General features: G+C 45.2%; 3 protein-coding genes across 6 annotated transcripts; 2 read left to right on the top strand and 1 right to left on the bottom strand.

Annotated features, from left to right (window-relative positions):
• Positions 1 to 4: 4 nt before the first annotated feature.
• On the top strand, positions 5 to 6,186 carry LOC111842365 (kelch repeat and BTB domain-containing protein 13). Of its 4 annotated transcripts, none has more exons than XM_023808876.2 (4): positions 5 to 1,120; positions 2,485 to 3,207; positions 3,763 to 4,063; positions 4,913 to 6,186. In XM_023808876.2, exons 1-4 carry the CDS (start codon positions 848 to 850, stop codon positions 5,251 to 5,253), a joined length of 1,638 nt encoding a protein of 545 aa, XP_023664644.1. In that variant the 5' UTR covers positions 5 to 847; the 3' UTR covers positions 5,254 to 6,186. The 4 variants fall into 4 exon arrangements, with proteins under 4 accessions (XP_023664644.1, XP_023664647.1, XP_023664645.1 ...); XM_023808879.2 differs by having other exon boundaries at positions 978 to 1,531; XM_023808877.2 differs by having other exon boundaries at positions 978 to 2,353.
• A 592-nt stretch (positions 6,187 to 6,778) lies between these two features.
• Positions 6,779 to 14,816, top strand: cpt1b (carnitine palmitoyltransferase 1B (muscle)). The gene is made up of 20 exons (XM_023808875.2): positions 6,779 to 6,795; positions 6,911 to 7,026; positions 8,221 to 8,383; positions 8,487 to 8,626; positions 8,859 to 9,030; positions 9,112 to 9,213; positions 9,330 to 9,467; positions 9,564 to 9,641; positions 9,908 to 10,015; positions 10,916 to 11,000; positions 11,169 to 11,364; positions 11,477 to 11,662; positions 11,992 to 12,097; positions 12,183 to 12,299; positions 12,838 to 13,002; positions 13,204 to 13,338; positions 13,662 to 13,814; positions 13,897 to 14,010; positions 14,104 to 14,196; positions 14,322 to 14,816. Exons 3-20 carry the CDS (start codon positions 8,243 to 8,245, stop codon positions 14,403 to 14,405), a joined length of 2,313 nt encoding a protein of 770 aa, XP_023664643.1. The 5' UTR covers positions 6,779 to 6,795; positions 6,911 to 7,026; positions 8,221 to 8,242; the 3' UTR covers positions 14,406 to 14,816.
• Positions 14,817 to 15,352: 536 nt separating this feature from the next.
• sephs1 (selenophosphate synthetase 1) lies at positions 15,353 to 21,861 on the bottom strand. Its single transcript, XM_023809093.2, has 9 exons — positions 21,784 to 21,861; positions 20,433 to 20,689; positions 20,199 to 20,302; positions 19,986 to 20,093; positions 19,471 to 19,625; positions 18,260 to 18,350; positions 17,614 to 17,713; positions 17,068 to 17,280; positions 15,353 to 16,546 (listed from the first exon to the last, which is right to left on the bottom strand). The coding sequence occupies exons 2-9, from the start codon at positions 20,623 to 20,625 to the stop codon at positions 16,332 to 16,334; spliced, it is 1,179 nt and encodes a 392-aa protein (XP_023664861.1). The 5' UTR covers positions 20,626 to 20,689; positions 21,784 to 21,861; the 3' UTR covers positions 15,353 to 16,331.
• Positions 21,862 to 21,963: the final 102 nt, after the last annotated feature.

Raw genomic sequence — 21,963 nt, 5'->3', positions numbered from 1 at the left:
TAAACTCCGTATGTGGCTTTAAATAAAAAGTCAGAACCTGTGGTTGTTCGTTGAAGATGAGGATGGTCAAGATGAAGACCCTGAAACAGGAACACTGACTCTATACCAGCATGTAAGTAACGCAACATACATTCAAGCAGGGATGAGAAGTAAAACTCTTGCAGTTCATTGATAAAAATAACCTAGATGAAAATAAACTAAAAATAACACGAGGCAGGGTGCCCAGATATTTCTTGTAGGGAAAGTGCGTCATGCGCGGGGTGTCGCCTTTCAGGTCATGGGACAGAGAAATGTCTGCTTAGAAAATCGCCTCCTTGGTGCCGAGTTTCGTGCGAAATACTCTTTTATTGGTGGGTAATTTATTTGTGAAGCTGTTTGCGGTCTGTAAAGGGCGAGTTTTTTGTTAACTGGCCGAAGGCAGCCTGAAGCTGCTCCTCTACTGTGTAAACAGTAGGTCTGCGTGCCGGTCTTGCATGCATGTGATTTCCATACCGGGGATCCTCTTATGGGAGACGGCTTAGGTACCGCCAGCGCATCTCGCTAATTTAACCGTATGGTCACGTATATATGTAACATCCCCGTCTCGCTACCATAAAATCTTCAAAATGATAATTGAGCACAAAAACCGTGATTTATGCGAGTACGAATCAAGCGCAAATTAACATTATTAAATAACCTAGTTAATAACACAGTATGGTGTACTAAAGATTCTAGCTGATTTTCATAAAACACGAAGTGCAAATGATCATCTTCTCCATTATTTATTAAATCCATCTTTTACGGTTGTCAGATAATAGCTATAATTATACCGTAGTACCACGATAATAATAGCAATAATAATCATAAAATGAAAACCTGCAGACAAACTTCATTAAGTACGAAGGTCCAGCCCGTGCTGCAGCTGCTGCCGCCCGTAGGCGACTGGCTGAAGTCCTGTTCGGACTGGGTGCGCTGGGTTTTCACCATGATAGGGATTTGGAGGAGGTTTCCCTCCGCTCCCGGCCTCGGTACCGCCGAGGGGAACGAACGCGAAGCATGGCAGACTGATGCTGCTCTGAGGACCTACGGCTGCTGCGGGGAAACCATGGTGACGGTGTACACCAGCACTTACGCTTTCCACGTAAGGAGGTCCCGATGCATCACGTGCTTCTGAGTGCCCCACAACACAGACATGAGGGGCGTTCAAAAATCTATGTACCTCAGCATTAAAGAAAAGAGTTTAAAAAAAAAAAATGTTTTATTTTTCAGTGTAGTCCCCTAACATCTTCATACACTTCATCCACTTTTCCTGCAATGACTTTAACCCCTTTGACCTTCAAACCAGGACATCACAGCTGCCATGACATCTTTATCATTTGAAAACTGCTGTCCACGCAGAGATTTCATCAAAACTCTGAACAGGAAATAATCTGAGGGAGCCAGGTCAGGAGTGTAGGGTGGATGGTTCAGCTGTTGGAGCCCACATTCTCGGATGGCAGTCTGACGTGACACGTGAACCGGGGCATTGCTGTGAAGAAGCAGCACGCCTGCCGTGAGTTTTCCTCGTCTCATCTCCTTGATTGACTCCCGCAAAGCGATCATTGTGTTGGCGTGACTCTCCCCGGTTATGGTTGTCTTATGTGGCATGACCTCCAGAAGCAAAACTCCTAGAAGACAGTTGACATGACTTTACCTGCAAATGTTTCTGTCTTGAACTTTTTTGGGGTGGGAGATGACTTGTGCTTCTACTGCATTGACTTCATTTTGGACTCAGGACCTCTGATAGGCCCAAGTCTCATCTCCAGTCACCAAACGATGAAAAAAATTCACTTGGTCTTCATGAAGCATGTTCACGTTCTCCTGACAGCACTGGAGACTCGTGGCCTTCTGACATGGCATCAGCATTCCTGGAACCCATCTTGCACTGACCTTTGACATGCCCAACTTTTCATGAATTATTTTCTAAACTGTACCTACTGAGATGCCCATTTCTTCAGCTATTCAGGAAACCTTAATTTATCTGACTGACAAAATTTAAATCCTTGACTTTTTTTGCACGTTTTTGCACCATTCAGTGTGAGGGTCATCTTCAGTGGACTCTCCACCCCACTTAAACTGCTTGCTCCAAAATTTTACTTTCGGATGATGGGGCAGACTCACCATAAACTGCAGTCATGCATTCATGGATCTTTGGCTTTTTCCCTTCTTCTGTGAGAAATTTTATCACTGAACTTTGCTCCAAATCTAACCTTTCCGGGCATCCTGTCTCTTGGAATGTTAGACTGGCACTGAGCCACAACTGTGCTTGAGTAACCTTGAGTCACAACCTGCCCAGACTTGTTTCAACACGCTTGCTACTTTCTTTCACACTCAGGTAGATAAATTATTGAACACCCCTCATATAAACTATTTATTTTATTTAATTTATAACCTTTGTAAAAATAATTCCAATTGGAAGGTGAACTATAATTATAATAATATTCTCCTTCACTTTGTGGTCATGAGGTTGACCTGGAGAAGCTGTCGGACTCCAGTGAATATTTCCGAGCCCTCTCGCAGTCCAGCATGAGGGAGACCACGGAGCGACTCGTTCACCTGGATCATGTACCCGCTGCGGTGTTCCACAACCTTCTGGAATTCACCTTTTGGCAGCGTTTCCAGGTCGCTCAGGAAGACCTCGGTGCACACATCCAGGTTGGCTCTTACCTTCAGGCGAGGCCTTTCATTTCAAGGTGCCTTTCCGCCCTCACCGACTGCTTGAGCCCGGAGAACTGCCGGTCCTACCTGGACCTTGCACAGGAGATCTGCTGCACTGAGATGCGGGACACGGTGTACCAGTACCTGAGCAGGAGACTTCTGGAACTGCCTCATTTGACCAGGAGCCTGGGAGCTGCGGTGGAGGCCGACCTCATTCGACTGCGGTCCCAAGGCTCCCGCCAGCTCTGTGCCCTCAGGAAGGAAAACCTGGTCTCTGGAAGTGCGGAGGAAGATGCTTTGCGCCAACTCTACAGTCTGGTGGGCTCCGACGAGGATGGGGATTGGCGAGGAGTGACAGCGCTCCCCTTCACAGCTGACAAATGGAGCTTCACCGTGGCCGTTTTGTATAATTACCTCTACCTCATCGGCGGCTACAGGCACAGGGCAAAGAAGGGCTACCAGTTCAAGATGGCTTCCTTCCGCTACAATCCCTTTACGCATACCTGGGTCCCTACAGCTCCTCTTATTAAGGTAAAATGCCTTCAAAAATTGGAGTTGTAAGGTCTTTGTGGGAGAAAGCAGGGTTTAAAACCTATGGTGTACAGAATTGCCGTAAATTGACAGCCCATTGCGAGGTTTAGCTACTACCTGTTGATTGTTCCTTTGGCAGGTTCTTGGTTAAATCAGGAATTACATTACAGTACATTCATCTTATTTTGCAGACACTTTTGTCCAAAGCGACAAATAGTACATTATAAACAAGGTGTCAACTAGGCGTAAGGGCAACTAGGCGTAAGGGCAACTAGGCGTAAGGCCAACTAGGCTGAGCTTCCAGTGAGTGCCCAGGTACACGTGTGAGCAGATTTGGAACAGGAGCTACGCAACATCTTCCAAACTAAGCAAGAACCTAATAAGACGACTGCTCAGATCAGCAGGAAGTGCAACAATTACAACATTCCGGGAACTTGGGGTGGTATCAGGCCAGCAGAGGTGTTCCTGGAACAGATGGTATTTCTTCAAGGTGGAGAGGGAGCCTGATGGCCTCCCACAGTTGGGTTTGATAGCCCTTTGCGTGTCTCTCCACAGCACAGACGCCACTTTAGCACCGCCGTGTGTGACGGCTCCATCTTCGCCGTGGGCGGATGGTACCTGGACTCGCTGGTGGCACCCGACTCCAGCACGTCCCTCTACACCGCCGTCGAGCGCTATGACCCCTGGGTGGACTCCTGGGCGTTCGTGGCCTCCCTACCCCTCAACGACTTCAGCTTCACCATGTCGCTCTCCCATGATGTCCCCCTGACTGCTGCTCTTGGCCACTACGTCTACGTGGTGGGAACTATCCAGAGGACGGGGGAGACGCTCGTCCTGCAGTACGACGCGAGGCGAGGTGAAGTTCATCTGTGTCCCTCTGCTATACGCCTCTGTGTTTGTTTTGGTGTATCCAGATTCCATTATCATCCACCTGACCCCGTGACTAATTCGGTCAAGGTCACAGCGATCTGGATTCTTGTCCTGGAGAAAGTAGGGCAGAGGTCAGCATGAACCCACTGCAGGACATTTGCATGGTTACTATTGTAGATACTAAGGGTATCACTGAGTCTGGCTGAATTGCAAGCCTTTGGATTAGAGAAAACTCACAGGACAATGAAAAGATACACACTGCAGACTCAAAATCTACGGTGAAGGGGTTAAAGGAAACTGAATCACCCATCTCTTTGATTTCACGCTAGTTTGATCCTCACACATGATACAGTGCCCACCAAAAGTATTGGGACGCTTGCTTAATTCAGTAAAAATATTGCAAATTGGTTTCATAATGATTATAATTTTATTTATAAAATATATATCACATCAGAAACGACCAGTAGTTTTAAGTAATACGTTCCATTCAAGTATTAATAAACTGAAACCCAAATTATAGTTCTTAAAGAGCTCTTCTGGGTTAAAAAGTTCATTGACAAGCAGTCTGGTTGAGTGCTTTTTAATTAGTATCACCTTTACAGTAACATAGAATTCCAAACATTTGTGTTAAGTATCTCTTGAGGAGCCAATGACTACAGTTGCAATTAACAGTAAAATGGCAAGAACAGAACGGACAATGACAGGGGAGGGAATGGGCCTTGGACTCTTTAACCTGCAAACTGGGCGCAGGGGGACTGTCTACCAGCTCCCTTCAGTGTGGGTTAGGAAGGACACTTACGCCGTTGTTTCTGAAGGCTCAGTGTTGCCTTTTCAGATTCCTGGGCAGAGCTGCTTCCCACACTGACAAGAGCCGACGCCAACATTCCCAGCCTGTACTTCTTGGGCACCACGGACAGGCTGCACGTGATTGGAGGGAATAACTCTGAGAATGTGGTGACGTCCTTCTGTGTGGAATCTCAGCGCTGGGGTGCCGTTCGCTCCCTGGAGAAGGTGGCGCTGGTGGGTCAGAGCTCGGTCCTGGGCAGTGACGCCTACATCCCGGCCGTGGAGCGGAACTCCATCATGCGGCTGAACCTCCCCTCGCTCTCGGCACACAGCCTCCCCCCTCTTCCTGTCTCCACCAATTATGAGGCTCTCTTTCACCTGTACTTCTAGAAGGTTCCATATCCCCCCAGGAGATTTCCTGAGGAGCCGAGCGACTTGGGGGGGAGAATGATATTACATAAGATGTGACTCACTCAGTAATGGCAGGTATCAAAATGTTTTGTGGTTTCACAGTCAGTCACAGCAATGAAGTACAGACTGTCCCTGACTTTCATCTACTCACGCATACAAAGTTTTTATTTTAAATTAAATAATTTTTTCCACGGCTGTACGTTTGAGACAACAGCACAATTTTTTGTTTCACTCTTCTCAGTTTATCAGGGTTGCCAACTCACACATCTGGTGTGACACTCACGCTTTCAGACTCCTGTGCATGAAATCTTACGGCAAATCTATATAATTCCATTATAAACCTAGAATTAGTTACATCAAATGCGTTGGGGTAGTTTGCAAACCCTACAGACTATTTACATTAATGTGATAAATCTCTTACAAGCTTGTAAATGCATGTGCAGACTTGTCTAGAATTGAAAATCTCATACCAGCCAGCTAACCAAATTGGGAATCCTGATTTATTGGTGTGCGTCTGTGAATAATATATATATTTTTTGCAAACTGCAGCTTGGTTCTTCCCTGTTTCTCATTAATGAAGGGCTTCTTCCTTGCTGTGTGGGACTTCAGCACTGCTTCTAGCCTGAGATGAACCGTCCCAGCAGTGCACTTCACACCACTTAATGTTTCCCATTCCGTTTGAAGGTCACTTGATGTCATCCTCCGATTCATGAGAAACTGTCCAGTAATTTAACAGTCATCTCTGGCATTAGAAAATCGCTTTCGCCCCTGGTTTCCGGTTGTTCCCAGTGTCTCCTGCTTCACCTTATTCTTGTGTACTGCTGTCTTACAAATTTTGAACATGGAAGCTACCTGCTTCTCAGCGTAGCCTTCTGCCAGCAGAACCACGATTAAACCAGGATTTAAAATGCAGATTTGTTACATATTTTATAAAAATATAAAGTGGTCTTTTAACTTTTTCCACGGCTGTACGTAAAAATACATTTTGGGCGGCTGTACGCCCAGTAGCGCTACGCCACCTAGTGTCTGATGTGCCGTACTGCATAGCAGTGTGACTGTCCCAGCCTCACACGCGTCTCCCAGTCTCAGTCTCACACCTAGAAGTCCAGTGCGATTATCCTGACATTCCACCATTTCGACGTGACCTTTTTGTTGGAAGAGAACCCAGCTGTAAGTAGGGAACGGTATATGTGTTCCAAAAGAAAACTCGACGACAACTCTTAAAATCTTCACCTTTATTCAGTCATACTAGGTTTCTTGTGCTAAACAAATACGAATTTTGTTTTGCTTCATAATCTGAAGAAGAATCTTGCAAAGGCCAGTGATGACATTGCACAGCAGCCCCGACGAGCATGCCAATGAACGGAGACGCTTTATAGACACACAGGCTTAGGTCTAACACAGAGGCCTTACTCCACAGCACTCACTAAGCGTAAAGTACACAATGGTGTAGCGCTGTTATTATTAGGGGTGGTCTGTGTATTGCGAGGCTGGCGAAAGCAGAGCCTGCCTGCCTTCCTGGTAAGTACAGTTCAGCTGTGGATGGTGTCATGTTACACACGAAGGGGGGGATTGACTGAGAGGAGAGGAGAGGAGAGGAGAGGGAAAAGAGTTCACAGGCTTTGATTCACTTTAGTACCTGAGGGAAGCCGTTTGAAGGACACAGAGCTCTACAGACCCTACAAACAGCAGCGTGGATCATCTGTCAGGAGCTGCACCCCCTCCACATTCGGACATCTCTGTACAAATAAGGTACAGCATCTTCATAAATTATACGGGATTTTTGGAGCATTTTTGTTTGAAAATTTATATAAAAGCATATATTTGTGTAAATATACCTGTTTTTTCCCTATTGTTGTCTTTTTCAATATGTTCACCTGACTATTATATCTTGGAAACATTTCTACATAATTTATAACTTCTAGGTTTCCCTGAATCGAACGTTATTTTTGATAGGAAAAATATCGTTAATGCTATTAAGTGATGTTGGGAACGTTTTCAGGTTACATTAAGACAAACCAGATATCTTGATACGATTTAAAGACGCTAGACTTGTTCAACGTGCTGACAAAACCACAGTGAGACATAAAAATGAATAATTTTTTAGATGAAATTGTGTTCATTTACATTGAACGAAATATGGCGATAATTAGAAGGGTCGCGAAAATACGAACTCTTCACACGAAATTATGAAATGCATATGACAATGATTTAACAGTGTTCGCAGAAAGGTTAATTAGAAATGCCTGGCGGATTTCCATCAGATTCTGCAGTCTTTGATTAAACTGTGAAGTATTCCTTCATAATTACAACAGGATGGTGATGAGGTGGCTCACGTGTTTATATTTATAACATGTTCAGTCCGTCAGAGACGCACACCCCCCTGCCCACCTCCTCACCGCTAAATCTGCCCCTTTAACTTTGCCCCACTTGGTAGGACGCCAGTCACATGCAATGGAAAATGTCATTTAATCCTACCCGGTGGCTACGCCGTATCAGAAACGTGTGACCCCGCAGGGGAGTGCAGCAGATTATTTCCCATAGTAAATCATTAAATCGTGCGCGCACACAGGCAAAGACAATATGTCTGAACTTCAAAAAGAGAACATCATGCCAATCTATTACTGTTAATGGGTTTTTCTGATGATTAAATTAATATTTAAACTCATTCTTTTCATGCGTCTGTTATTATCGTATTGTTCTTGGATAGTCATTTGCCGTTTAATACAAACTAAGGCTGTTTGCTAGGAAAAATGTACGAATTTCCTGTTTATTAGGACTTAAAATATTAATAATAAACACCCCTAGAAATCGCATTATGTTTCGCATATTTCGTCGTGTTCGTGCAGAATAATAAGTAGTAATCATTAACCGTTGCATTTTGACTGGTTATTCATTGGGAGTATATTTTGAGTTGTCGAGATCTAATTGCTGATTGACCCGCAGAGCCGGTTAATTAGCCGCAGTGATGGCGGAAGCTCATCAAGCGGTGGGCTTTCAGTTCACCGTCACCCCCGAGGGAATCGACCTCCACCTGAGCAGGGAGGTGCTGAAACACATCTACTTGTCAGGCGTGACGTCATGGAGGAAGCGCGTCATAAGGTTCAAGGTAGGCTGCCCAAGCCATTCTGTTATTGTCATGATGTCTTTTGCAATGGCTGTATCTGTGCCTCACGTGATCTGCAAGCAGCCACTTCTGCTGTCTTGTGCAGAACGGAATCTTGGCTGGGGTGTACCCAGCCAGCCCCTCCAGCTGGCTAATTGTCGTCATCGCCATAATGAGCACCTTGTACGCCAGAGTGGACCCCTCGATGGGGATGATCGACAGCATCAAGAAAACCTTGCCAGTAAGGTTAGTGGGACCAAGAGCTTCTTTGAACACCGTATCAGCAACCCACCAATATAGCTGTCAAGGAGTAGATCGGGCATTAGTGAAGCTAGGATACTTCTAGTCAATGTCCGGGCAAGTATAAGCTTATACTGAAGCAACACAAAAACTTCTAAGAAAGATCCTAATAAAACTATTATTCAGTCAGCAGAAAGCTTTGGTTTGATGCTTTTTTCCTCCCTTGTTGCTATTTCAGTGACTATTTGACAGTCCAGACACAGACTATAGTGAGTGCCATACTGTTCGCTACGGGACTGTGGTTTTCTATTATCCTGGTGCTGCGCTACACACTCAAAGCGCTTCTCTCCTACCACGGCTGGATCTTCGAGTCACACGGCAAAAAGAGTTTTTCCACCCGGTTGTGGCTGGTAGGTGAACCGCTCCTGCACCGGTTTGGCTTGATGTCAGGACTCAAAAAGGACTTTAAAAAACTAATTTCTCTTCAACAGCGTCTTGTGAAGATATTTTCTGGCCGCAGGCCTCTGCTGTACAGCTTCCAGGCTTCCCTCCCCAGGTTGCCGGTTCCCAGTGTGGATGACACCATCAGAAGGGTGAATGACCACCTGCCAGACAGGATTCTGACTGAAAGCATCCTCAAATATAACTGTATTTTGACTTCCCTTTTGCTTCAATTTATGTCCTTGTGCTTTTAAAATCTTTATTTTAGTATCTTGAGTCAGTGCGCCCTCTACTGGACGATGAGCAGTACAAGCAAATGGAGATCGTTGCAAATGAATTCAAGAAGGACCCGGCCCCTAAACTACAAAAATACCTCGTTCTCAAATCATGGTGGTCCACAAATTATGTAAGCATAATGTAAAACCTATACAGCCACTCTGTGCTAACCTTTCCACTTCTGCACAGGAATACTTTGGATTTTATTGATTTTATTGATTTCCAGGTCAGTGACTGGTGGGAGGAGTACATTTATCTCAGAAGCAGAGGGCCCATCATGGTTAACAGTAACTTCTACACCATGGTAGGTTGTAAGACTAGAAGTCCAGAACACCATTCATTTTAATTAGTCTTTTATTAGTAGTTGAACTTTAACTTTGTTTCCATGTATAATCAGCACATGTACAAAATAGACTTGTTTACTACTTGAATCACAGTTTTTGTCAGTGAGGTTTCAGAACTGATGCTGGCATATAATTTTGATGATGGGTCAGGGACTGGTATGCACTGGAAATGTATATTTGAGGGTGGGTGTGAGACCATCCTACCCCCGTTCTGATTCCCCTGCAGGACCTGCTGTATGTCACCCCCACTCACCGGCAGGCTGCCAGGGCAGGCAATGTCGTCCATGCCATGCTGCAGTACCGCCGCAAGCTGGAGCGCGGGGAGCACACCCCGGTGAGGCTCTGTGTGTTCCGGCATCTTCTATCGCCACTGGAATGAGCCGACATTAGGCTCCAGTACTGCAGTCCATCCATCCATCCATCCATTACCTGAAACCGCCTGTCCTTTTCCGGGTCGAGGGGGGAAGCTACAGGCACAAGGCAGGGAACAACCCAGGATGGGGCACCAACCCATTACAGGGCATCACACACCAGTACACACCATGCACACCTACACTCTGTCTGAAAAGAATTGGAATTGAAATGAACTTTATGGATCCCACAGGGAATTTGTAATGCATGCAGAGCACAAAGATACATTCAGTGCATAAGGTGTAAGATGGTACCCAAACCACACATAGTGATGTTTTCCAAGTCAGACTCAAGTCACTGCAAAGTGACGGTGCGGTTTTGACGAGTCACTCTGGTGCTTTCGTGCCGCCTAGGGCATCATCTTCTGAGGGGGCGCCGACATAGCGAGCCCATTTCATCTTTTGGTGAAGCTCGCTCAAGGCTCAAAATGGGCTTCGACCTGCGTACAGCCGGACGTCTCCCTAAGCATCAGTACCCACAGCAGTCAGTGGCGTCCTCCTGACCCTCGTGAAAATCCACCCTGAAATGGATATCAGTCCATTTTGGTACTTGGGCATCCAATAGGACTGACAACGCGGTATAAATATGGTATAAATTTAACACGCTGAACTGTGAGCCGTGTCACATGAGGCCTGATATCTTTTGGCAGTTCTGTTGGACTGTGGGGCTAGTACTGGGAACCCCTTAGATCATAAATAATGAAACTAATAGGCCAGGCTGACCTTTGACACGCGAAGTGCTGCAGATGGATCAGGACACAGGTTGGACGTGTTGGACCCTCAGTAAAGTTGCACCATCCCATGTCCCCTCCCGTCTCTTCCAGCTGAGGGCTCTGGGGATTGTCCCCATGTGCTCCTTCCAGATGGAGAGGATGTTCAACACCACCAGGATCCCTGGTATTGAGACAGGTAGCTTTCTGCTTTTGGTATATATGTCCTTCTGTTCTAGATGTTAGTGATGCGTAAAAGGGAAATCCCAGCATCTTCTTAAAGTCCTGTTAGCTGTGATTTAGGAATCGAGTGTGGTGTAGCTCAATGAGGGTGAGTCTTTGGCTTGTCCACCTTCTGCTCTGGCAGACTTCATCCAGCACTTGAAGGACAGGAAGCACCTAGTGGTCTACCACCGCGGCCGCCTCTTCAAGCTTTGGCTCTACTATGGTGGCAGGCACCTGACTCCCAGTGAGCTGGAGGTGCAGTTCCAGAGGATCATCAACGATCCCACTGAGCCCCAGCCTGGGGAGAAGATGCTGGCCGCGCTCACGGCAGGAGAAAGGTGGGCGAGTTGCTGTCCCGTCACCCTCTCGCCCCTTCCCCCCCCCACCGCCGCCATCCTGCCATCCTGCCATTCCTGATCACCGTCCAACCTCCCGTTCTGTTCCCCGCAGGGTCACATGGGCACGAGCCCGACTGAAGTACTTCAGCCAAGGCACAAACAAAGTATCCCTGGATGCTATCGAGACTGCGGCCTTCTTCCTGACACTGGATGATGAATCACATGGCTACGACCCCGAGAACATCAAGTCCCTGGATGTGTATGCCAAGTCCCTGCTTCATGGGAAATGCTATGACCGGTAGGGGACAATAGGGACATACAGGAAAACTGCCATCAAATCCTGGAACAGAATATTGCAATGCTTCTTCGATCAGGGGAGATTCTAGAATTTTTAAGGTGGGGACATTAGAGGGACTGTAGTTCATACAAAGGAACCAGCCTCTAATGGTGTGTTTTGAATTGGTCAGTGACATAATGGGAATTCCAGGGGCCAATCAGCTTTCAGCTGGGGCCAGTGCTCTTGTGGCCATAACCCTATATGTGTTCCTGTCTGTCAGACTTATTACGCACAAGTGACCCACTGACCTTTATTATTTGCTCATTATTGTTCACAAATATGTCTCTTAGGTGGTTTGACAAATCCTTCTCTCTGGTCATCTACAAGAATGGCAAGATGGGGCTGAACGCAGAGCACTCCTGGGCGGACTCGCCCATCGTGGGTCACATGTGGGAGGTAATTCGGCCCAGAGAGCAGGTGGCATGACAGCGAGGGCACGGGCCCCATCCGCAGTCTTCGGTAACGAGTCTTTGCGTTTCAGTATGTCCTGGCCACTGACTGCTTCCAGCTGGGGTACACGGAGGAGGGGCACTGCAATGGCGACCTAAATAAAAACTTGCCCCCTCCCACAAAGCTCCAGTGGGACATTCCGCCTGAGGTATGTACCAGTGACCTTGCATGACCTTCACGCTGGGAGCCAGCTTAGACTTGATTCCTGTCTGATGTACAGTTAGTTTCTCTTGCATTCCACAGATGGGTGTTTTCTGAGATGATTTGGGATGGTGACTTTGCTCAGATTCACCACAATGGGGTCATTCACCAAATACTTAGCTCCTTAAGCAAAGGATTTTTAAGACATTAAGGTTTTCTTACCTTGATGTAGACAACTGCTGGCAGGGGAAAATATTTTTGATCTGGAAAGAATGACCAGGGTTTCCGCATCATCATCATCATTATCATTATTAGTATGCTTGTACGAATGTTCAAAAGGATTTATAAATCTTGCAATTTGCCAATTACATACATCTCAATGATAACTGATTATTGATTGACCAAGGCTCCAACAGCTTCTATGCTCCTGTGATCTGAATTTCCCATGAGTTCCGTCCTGCTGCCCTTCTTAATAGAACATTTCTCAGAACCCATTTCAGTCTCTCTCTTTTTCCTCCTTCATCTCTCCCTCCCTCCCTGCCCAGTGCCAAACTGTCATTGGCAAGTCCTACGCTCTGGCCAAGGAGATTGCAGATGACGTCGACTTCCATGGCTGCCTGTTTGATGACTTTGGGAAAGGCCTGATTAAGAGGTGCAGGATGAGTCCCGACGCCTTCATCCAGCTCGCCCTGCAGCTCGCACATTTCCGGGTATGTCCCATTTCCCTCACACGACGTGATGGTGGTCATGGATCCCGGTCCAGTCACATTTTCAGATGTATTTCTAGGTCCAGATCAGCGATTAGCACGCAGCATTATGCAAATTAATCAATCAAAAAAGCAACATATCTTAAAGTTACTACTTTTCCATGTGAAGCACATGCTTACAGGTGCTTTGATCTGACTCGGTAGGACAAGGGTGAGTTCTGTTTGACCTATGAATCCTCGATGACCCGAATGTTCAAGGAGGGCCGGACGGAGACGGTGCGTTCCTGCACCTGGGAGTCCACAGCGTTTGTTCGTGCCATGGAGGACAAAGAGGAAACTGTAAACTGGCCTTCTGCTTGTTATGTGCATGTTATTCAGTGACGTAAACCATAAATTTTACAGTAACCATAGTGTGTGGACAGTTTCTGTTCTGATATCTTTAATCCACCATCTTAAATTTAGAAAAATAAGTCTCTGGACTGAGACGGCCAGTAATTGTCCATATCCAATTCCTTTCAGTTAAATCACATCATCATTATTTTCTTCCAGCCAATATCAAATTCATTATGAAATTTGAACAAACCCATACAGTCAGTCTGAAACTCCTCCCTCTCTGCTTATAAGTTGCTTCAGTCCCCTAATTTGTGGTTATTTATGGGCAGAACGAGACGAGGTTAGAGCTCTTCCGGAAGGCGGCGGAGAAACACCAGAACATGTACCGGTTAGCCATGACTGGCTCGGGCATCGACCGGCACCTCTTCTGCCTTTACATCGTGTCCAAATACCTGGGAATTGACTCGCCATTCCTCAAACAGGTCAGACGGCCACTGATTGGCAGGTGATGTGTTTGTAACCTGGTGCCGTTTTTGAGCGTTTGTAATCTGGCTCCTCCCACAGGTTCTTTCTGAGCCGTGGAGACTGTCTACCAGTCAGACGCCCCAGCAGCAGCTGAACCTTATTGACATCCAGAAATTCCCCAAATATGTTGGTGCTGGAGGGGGGTTTGGGCCGGTGGGTTCCTCTAGCCTAGTGCTCCTTAACGAGACTGGCTGGAATGTTTCATGACGGAATTGTTGGTATTCATGGCACGTTCTTTTTGCGAAGGTGGCTGATGATGGGTATGGCGTCTCGTATATCATCATTGGCGAGAATCTCATCACGTTCCACATCTCCAGCAAGTTCTCCAGTCCAGAGACGGTGAGGCATCCGTCGTCTCGGGAACCGCACCGAAACATTGTATCCCACCGCTAGATGCTCCTGTGGTTTAGACAGTGGATCAGTTTCTGCCGTGTGAGATAACTGTCCGCCTTGTCTCCATCCAGGACTCTTACCGGTTTGGCCAGAACATCCGAAAGGCTATGATGGACATCCAGGCTCTGTTCGATATTAAGACCAAGAAGCTGTGATGTACACTGAGAAGCTACTTACACACCTATGTACCATATGTCAGACGGCATGCATCTTCACCTAAACCATTAGCAAATAACTGCAGGCTTCCAGGAATAATTACCAGTGTTACACATTGCATATTTGATAAATAAATTTTCCTTTGTTTTGTGTCATAAGAACAGCGATCAGTTTTGTTTTATAAAGTACATGGCACAGGTCTACAAGTAGAACTGAAGTTGACGCATAAGAATATTCTACATACTGTAATCGAGTGACCAAACTGCCCATGGACACTAACTGGTCAAATACACCCTATATATACATGGTATAAATGTTATTTTGTGAGCATATTGTGTAAATATTTGTAATCACCTGCTGAAACAGATCAAATGTATTTTAAATGTGTATATAAAATTCTTCGATTTAAATTATGTGTGAAATGTTTTTTTACTATCAGCTTCCGATAAATTAAATGCGACAACATTACCATGTATAAAGACTCTAGAAAAATGCCTTTAAAGCAAGAGGTTGTTCTCAGCATAACAGTAGAAAAACCAAGACAGACAGAGCTTCGGGTTCATGCTGTACACTCAAATCAGCCACTCAAATCATGCATTTCTATGGGCCCCCATAATTCTAACCCTGTTACGCTAATAGCAAACCTAACTCTAACCCCAACTTAAACCGTAAAAACAAATCCTAACCCTAATTATAGCCTTAAAGGCAGCCCTTACCCTAGCTGTCTTTAACCCGAACAGGCTGCATGCTCTGCAATCCCGCGAGCTGGCTATGATCTTCTGACCCTACTCACTAGGTATTTATTAAGTTTTTGTCGTGACTTTTTAAGTGGGGTCCCAGAAACAGGCCATACATGCCGACTGCGGATTTACGAAGTGCTGCTCCACCCAATGGCAGAGACTCCTCCCCACACATTAACCGAAATAAAAGACAAACACGTCTGAAATACAAGAGATAAAAAATTATACATTTATTGGGGTCTCAGCGGAAGTCGCAATGTTGACATGACACTGTTTTGCAAAACAAAACAAAAAAGATAAAAAATTAAACTAAGAGAGCTATGTGACGCACTACACGCTGAAGTGCCTATGGAGACGTACTGAGTGGCCAATGTCGCACACGCTGTAACTACTGACCACAGAACATGTTGTCGTGGGAAGTTCCCTGAACCCCCCAGCATGTACACGGTTGAGCCGCTCCTTGGGCGTTTATGGCCTCCAGAATCCAGCAGACCGAAGCAGTCGCACTGTTACGAGAAACGTCAAAATAACCGATTACGCAGGACACGCACGGCACCTTTATCGGTATATAACGTTAACTTTCCTCAGCTGACACTACCAGCATGCACCGATCTCTCCTCTGACTGACGTGTAGAACATTATTGGATAGGGAGGAAAAAAAATAAAATAAACCGGCCAAAACAACACAAACTACCATGCAACCCCTCAAGTTCCCACTTCCTGGTTTACATCCCGCTTCGCTCTTCTCATGGCATCCGTTAGGAGCTCGTACTCCAGTCCTGGGATTTCACTGTACATAGTGCAGGGACTAACGAAAAAAAAAATAAAACAATAAAAATGCTTGCTACGTATCGGTAAGGTGTGCAGGGTGAAGACACCTTTGAAGAGAGCCTAAACGGCGATAGACGAAACCTGTCTAAAGATTCAAAATGAATCAACAGTGTTGGGTAATAATATTCTCAGCTCAGAAGCTGCCTTATGATTAGGTGTGTCTTCACTTAACATAGGAAAAAAAGACACAAAGGCAATGAACTTACTGTTTTTTTTTCTTTTTAAACTGTGTCCGTGTCCCTTCTGCCCTAAGGTGACGTCTGAGCACACAAGAATCACACAGACACAGCAGTTGTTATGTATTCAAGGATGGCATCAGAACATGTGTCTAAAAAGGCTGGGGGGGAGGCAGGATTAAGAGGTGGCCCCGGGAGTGGGGTTGACGTTCTGCGTGGCCACCTGTGGGGCCACCTCGATGATCCGGGGCTTGTCAATTATCCTGGCAGTGCGGTTGCCCTTCTCCACGATGCCGATGATCCAGGCCTGGTGGCCCTCGCCGTACTTGGGGGACTTTATTTCAGCACAGAAACGTGCCGCTTGTTCTCGGGGCAGGCAGATCAACAGGCCTCCTGAACATGAAGAGGGGCGGGTGTAAATCCAAACGGTCACCAACTATACAAATGCCCTTTGCTTTACGATGGTTTGACTTATGACATTTCGACTTTACGATGGTGCGACTGCACATACAATATTCATCAAAATTTGAATTCTGATATGTTCCCAGGCTACCAATATGCAGTACGATACTTCCTATTAAAGTTGGCCAGTGGTACCATCCACCCACACTTTCCAAGTCTCTGTAGAAATCACGAGCGTAAACATCTCTTATAATGTTTAGCGATGTATTGTAAGGTGTGTAACTAAATTTCCCCTAGCCCATTATGTCTATTAAACGCCCAAGTGTGTAATATCATATCATGTCCATATTCAACTTATGATATTTTCAACTTACGATGGGTTCATCAGAACATAACCCCACCTTAAACTGAGGAGTATCTATAGGTACAAATACCAAGTCTAGGAAAAGCCCTTTTCTTCTGGCTTTTTACGTAGTGAAATCAAAGGCTAGGCAGGCAGCTTCTCCCCTCACCCGAGGTTTCCGGACAGGTGCCGTGCATGAGGCCGAACATGTTGCCGCAGGCCTTGCTGACGGCGGCCATCTTGGCCAGCACGGGCAGGTTGTGGATGACGAAGGACACCTCGCTCCTCTGCTGCCGGGCCAGGTTCTGGGCGTGGCCCAGGATCCCGAAGCCCGTGATGTCGGTGGCGGCGTGGGCGTTGAAGGTGTGCATCAGGCCGGCCGCTGGGAGACGTATCGATAAAAAAAAAAAAATTAAATAAAAACACCTTCAGATTGTGGCCTGAAGACAGCCAGCTGGCTCATGTTCACTGGACCATTAAATTTATGTATGTTCTGCAAACCGGAAAGAACCAAAACACTCCACCATAATATTAGAATTTCCAGGTCTATCTGTAACACAAAAACTGAGATAAAGAATTACTTCAAAAGCAGCTAACTGATTTAGTAACTGAGGCAGTAACTGAGGTAGTGACTGAGGCAGTGACTGAGGCAGTGACTGAGGCAGTGACTGAGGTAGAGCCGAGCTCAGCGGGCGACAGGGCGGCTCCCCCGTACCGGTTCTGTTCAGCCGGGCCATGTTCATCATGGCCTCCTGATAAGCCAGCTCCACGTCTTCCTGTGTCACCACCAGTTTGATTTTGTTCCACTTTTCAGGCTGTTAAAGCAGAAGAGTGTCACATATACAGTAATGAGTGCATTAGTGTATGTACATACACTAGCGGCCAAGATTGTGGAAGCACCCAGCATGTTTGGCATTACGCTATAAAAATTACTACATGAATACTAGCAATATTGTTTACAAGCAAAGACTGTTACAAATATCATACATTGGGTGATTAAAGTAACTGGAGCAACAGTTGAATAAAGTTCTGCAATCTCTAAGAATTTGAAGTGCTTTGGCTACTAGTGTATGTGCTGTAATGATATCAAACATATAAAAAATTATAACGCTTCAGAAAGAAAGCTACTAAGAAAATGGGGAGTGATAGCCCAGAGAAATACAGCATTATTTTAGCCAATTATTCAAATATATTTAGTTCTAAATTTAAAATATTTTAAAAAATAATAATATATAGCCATATGGTCAATGAGAGCCTTCTAAGATACCTTAAAATTAAATTCCTTTTTTAACACAGCTCTGCAGCACTGTAATTTTGGAAACACATGCATGTTGTGTGACTATGAGTGGCTTCTCACTTACGATGTCTAGCCACTGGTGCACAGCCACGGCCACTTGTGTCCCCAGGGGTTTTGTCAGCACCAACACATCTCCAGGTACAGCGTTGTCGGGCCTGCAGGGGATCGGCCAGTAAAAATGAGCACCAGTGAATCAGACCTCAGTGAAGTGTACGGCTGCTTAAACTCAACAAATGAGCTGTAAAAATAGCTCAGCGTTAAGCTATCAAAAAACATCTTGCTACAAACTCTCTAATGTTTGGCTTCGAGACCCCCTACGATGCATGATTTTATAAATAACTAAGCGCCGAGGAAGATACATTCTGCAGATATATATGTAGGGATGTGCAGAAAGCACAGTGTTTGTATTTGTGGAGGCAGCAAAATCATTTGTATTCGAATACAACTGGAAATAGGTGTAAAAATCCAGTTTTTGTTACACTTTGAATTTTAGGATATTGAAGTGTTAATGTAAGTGTTCAATAAGTAATTGCTAGTAACTGTTCTCTCTCTCACGTACCATATGCCAAGAACTAAACCTTAACTAACCCCTGACTGAGAGATCTGGCAGAACGCAAGACTGGGTTACGTTCTGTCCATTCGGACGTTAGGCGACTTGGACGCTATGTGAACATCGTATACATACCTATATGGTACACTGCATCTATACTGTACCTGTATACCCTAAAAAGCCAAGATACTTCATATGAGACAGAAGATACATAAAAAATAATGATAAAAAATACAATAAAGTAAATTTAAAAATGCATAAAATATATATTTATTATTATTCTCAAGTATTATGGGTATTATAAGTTAGGCTACGTACTGTACCGTCATACGGCCGGTGGTGCAGTTACCGTGTTTACACTATGACTCCTTACGTCTGCTGTGTTCCATTAGCCAAGTAGGCTATTAGCTCTATTGTAAAGCTATGGGACCACAAGCGTATATGCAAAGGGACGTTGTGCCGAAGGATGTTACGTTATGCAAATATGTATATATTTATCAATACTATTATAAGCTGAAAGATACAGTCTTCTCAATACAGAAGATGTTTCTGCAAACACCCTGAAACTGCACTGTTCTCAGTGATGTTCACCTCTGTTACAGCGCGTCTTCTGCAAATGGATTTGACGGTAAGGTAAGAGACATCAGGTCACACGTAGGAGGAGGTCTGAGGTGAATGTGAAGAAGTGGAGGAAATCGACAGCGTGGGACGAGAGATTCGCTCACATGATGAACTCGTTGGGTTGGCATACTGTCGTCGCCACTCCGCCAAGAACGATCCAGGGATTCACCACCGTCTGCCCCCCCGTTATCGACGTTCCTGCCTCCTCCGACGCGTCTTTGAACCCCTGAATAATCAGGGGCATCACTTTGTCCCTTTCCTGATGATGACATTTGCCAGCCATTATATTCAAGGGCAGACAATACATCGGTAATAATAATAATAATAATAATAATAATACATTTTATCTATAACGCACTATACATTTTCTGAGAAAATCTCTAAGTGCTACAAAACCTCAACAACCTAAAAATGTAAAAGCTATAAAGCAAAAGTACCAAGACAAAAGGGGTCATCTACAGGTGGTTTGCAAATTCTGTCCGAAAAGACAACAGCTGTAAACTCTGAAACTAAAACTTGTACATTGCAGATATCTATGGTGAAATGTCTTATACTATGTCCACACAATGGTAGATCCTTTGTGGTGTAAATTTGTATTTTAAGTACATATGCTTCTCACCTTATCTGACAATTTGTTGCTGATCCCCAGAAGCATGAGAATATTGTCACATTCTGTGACACCTACAGCATAGAGGTCGCTCAGCACGTTGGCACAGGCGATGCGTCCCTGGAAGAAAAGGAAACAACTCAGACACTAATAAATGGAATCACTAATCATTGGATATGAAAAAAAAAATGAATTACAAATGGTAGAAGGCTCCAGAATTCCTACCATCATATAGGGGTCGTCCACAATGGGGTAAATGTAATCTGTCGTCTGAACAAGTGAAAGACCGCCGTGTCTCAAGGGGATGACACAAGTATCCATGCCGATACCTGTACACATGGGGGACGTTTCAGTGAAGTGTTGTCACGGTGACGACACAAATACTGTTTAAGCTCCGATCCCATTTGGCCCATTTGCTAGCGTTTACCAGAGGGGGGCGCCATGATTCAGGAGACCTACCTAACCTGGGCATAACTGCCCCCAAAAACTGCTCGTCTTCCTGGAAGTGATTGTCATGCAGGCATTCCAGAAGCTTCTGAAGTACATCCTGTGGGACCTTGCAGCCAGTCCCCTTGAGTTCTGTGAAGCGGGTTAATCGGAACCCCTTGTCTAGTTCATAACTCTCGGGGTTAAAAGACTCCCGCACAGACATGGCCTGGGGACAATGGCTGCACCTTTACCAGTAACTGGACCGCTGTCTCTCAACAGATGACAATCTTGGGGAGCAAAAAAAAAAAAGGAAAAAGTTATAAGTTATGTTCAAGAACTTGGTTATTTTGGTTGGTACTTCACTGATGATGACTAGATATATTAATATTATCAAAAAAGAAATAAAGTAACTCAAATGTAACACTAATCAGCCTACAAGGTGGAAGAATGCAAAGAATGTATACCATATGCTTACCCAAAACCTTTTATCTATTTACCTTTTATCTGCCTAAAATTGCACAATAATCGCCCAGGGGTTGAAAGGAAACCTATAACAATGCACGTACATTAACATTCTATTACAAATAATATATAAAAGTAACTAGCACCTTTAATACGAGTTTCTGACAGCGGCTGGATAACATCAGAATTGTATTTTTAAAAATTGTTTTAGAAATATGAGCCATGCTGAACTCAAGCGATAGAAGGCGGTTTATATGCGCTCTTGTCTGTGAGCTCAGGGTTCCAGTTAATGCGACAGGGTGTGTGACATGTGCCTGTCAAAGTGGCATCGCCATAGGGACGCCTTATAATCCGCTGATGTCCTATCGTATATTGCACAAATATATCAGGCATCAAAGTAAAACTTTTAAGTTATTCTGCAAAGATTCTGCAAACTTTTAGTGAAGCACAACATTAACCCCTTGTTGTGTCTCCCCGCTGCACCCCAGCTCCACGCATGGGCAGGCTTAGCTAGCTAGCTAAGCTGGGGGCGGAGACAAAAACACCTATACATAAAGAAAAGCCGGGCCCGTGGGTACTGTTATTTCGCAGAGAACGGTGCATATGCCTTCTCCACTTTCATAGAGCCCGGTTATGCACAGCGTTAGTCGTGTTTTTTCGTCCCGGACAACGAGCGAGCTGCGTGTAAAAATGTCGGCAGTTGAAAAAATTAACCCTTTTGTAACCCGCTGCCCGGAGAGCGACACCACACTCGGCTAGTTAAAGAAACCCCCGCGTCTCCCGCACTCCGCACAGAGTCGGCGTTTTCCACCGAACAGGAAATATTTAAAGCAATAGCCCTCGCACGTTTAAAGAAAGACGACGCTTATATTCACATTTCATTTCCCCTTTAATTCCGCACTCCGCTTTTTTCCCTTACCGGTTTCGGTTTAGCGGCGCCTCTCTCGATACAAGAGAGGGTGCCGTCCCAGAATGCACTGGGGCCTTAAGGGGCGCCCCAAACTGTGCCTGAAGATAAATGCATTTCGATACAAACATTTTTTTCTTCTAGGGAGACTGTAGAATAAAGCGTTCTTTTATATCCAAAAGGATTTATACG

Source organism: Paramormyrops kingsleyae, chromosome 1, assembly GCF_048594095.1.
Source record: "Paramormyrops kingsleyae isolate MSU_618 chromosome 1, PKINGS_0.4, whole genome shotgun sequence".
NCBI classification, from domain to species: Eukaryota; Metazoa; Chordata; class Actinopteri; order Osteoglossiformes; family Mormyridae; genus Paramormyrops; species Paramormyrops kingsleyae.
The sequence above is the reverse complement of the archived record's forward strand: the minus strand, read 5'-3'. Positions and strand labels throughout refer to the sequence as shown.

Excerpts from the sequence above, each read along its gene's own strand:
- LOC111842365 (XM_023808876.2), top strand. The coding sequence starts at position 848 with ATGAAAACCTGCAGACAAACTTCATTAAGTACGAAGGTCCAGCCCGTG. Across the intron at positions 1,121-2,484 it reads CCAGCACTTACGCTTTCCAC|GTTGACCTGGAGAAGCTGTC; the intron begins GTAAGGAGGTCC and ends TGTGGTCATGAG. Across the intron at positions 4,064-4,912 it reads GCAGTACGACGCGAGGCGAG|ATTCCTGGGCAGAGCTGCTT; the intron begins GTGAAGTTCATC and ends TTGCCTTTTCAG.
- sephs1 (XM_023809093.2), bottom strand. The coding sequence starts at position 20,625 with ATGTCTGTGCGGGAGTCTTTTAACCCCGAGAGTTATGAACTAGACAAG. Across the intron at positions 19,626-19,985 it reads GCAACAAATTGTCAGATAAG|GAAAGGGACAAAGTGATGCC; the intron begins GTGAGAAGCATA and ends TGTCATCATCAG. Across the intron at positions 17,281-17,613 it reads GGCCCGGCTGAACAGAACCG|CGGCCGGCCTGATGCACACC; the intron begins GTACGGGGGAGC and ends TACGTCTCCCAG.
- cpt1b (XM_023808875.2), top strand. The coding sequence starts at position 8,243 with ATGGCGGAAGCTCATCAAGCGGTGGGCTTTCAGTTCACCGTCACCCCC. Across the intron at positions 12,098-12,182 it reads TCGTGGGTCACATGTGGGAG|TATGTCCTGGCCACTGACTG; the intron begins GTAATTCGGCCC and ends TTTGCGTTTCAG. Across the intron at positions 13,815-13,896 it reads ACTCGCCATTCCTCAAACAG|GTTCTTTCTGAGCCGTGGAG; the intron begins GTCAGACGGCCA and ends CTCCTCCCACAG.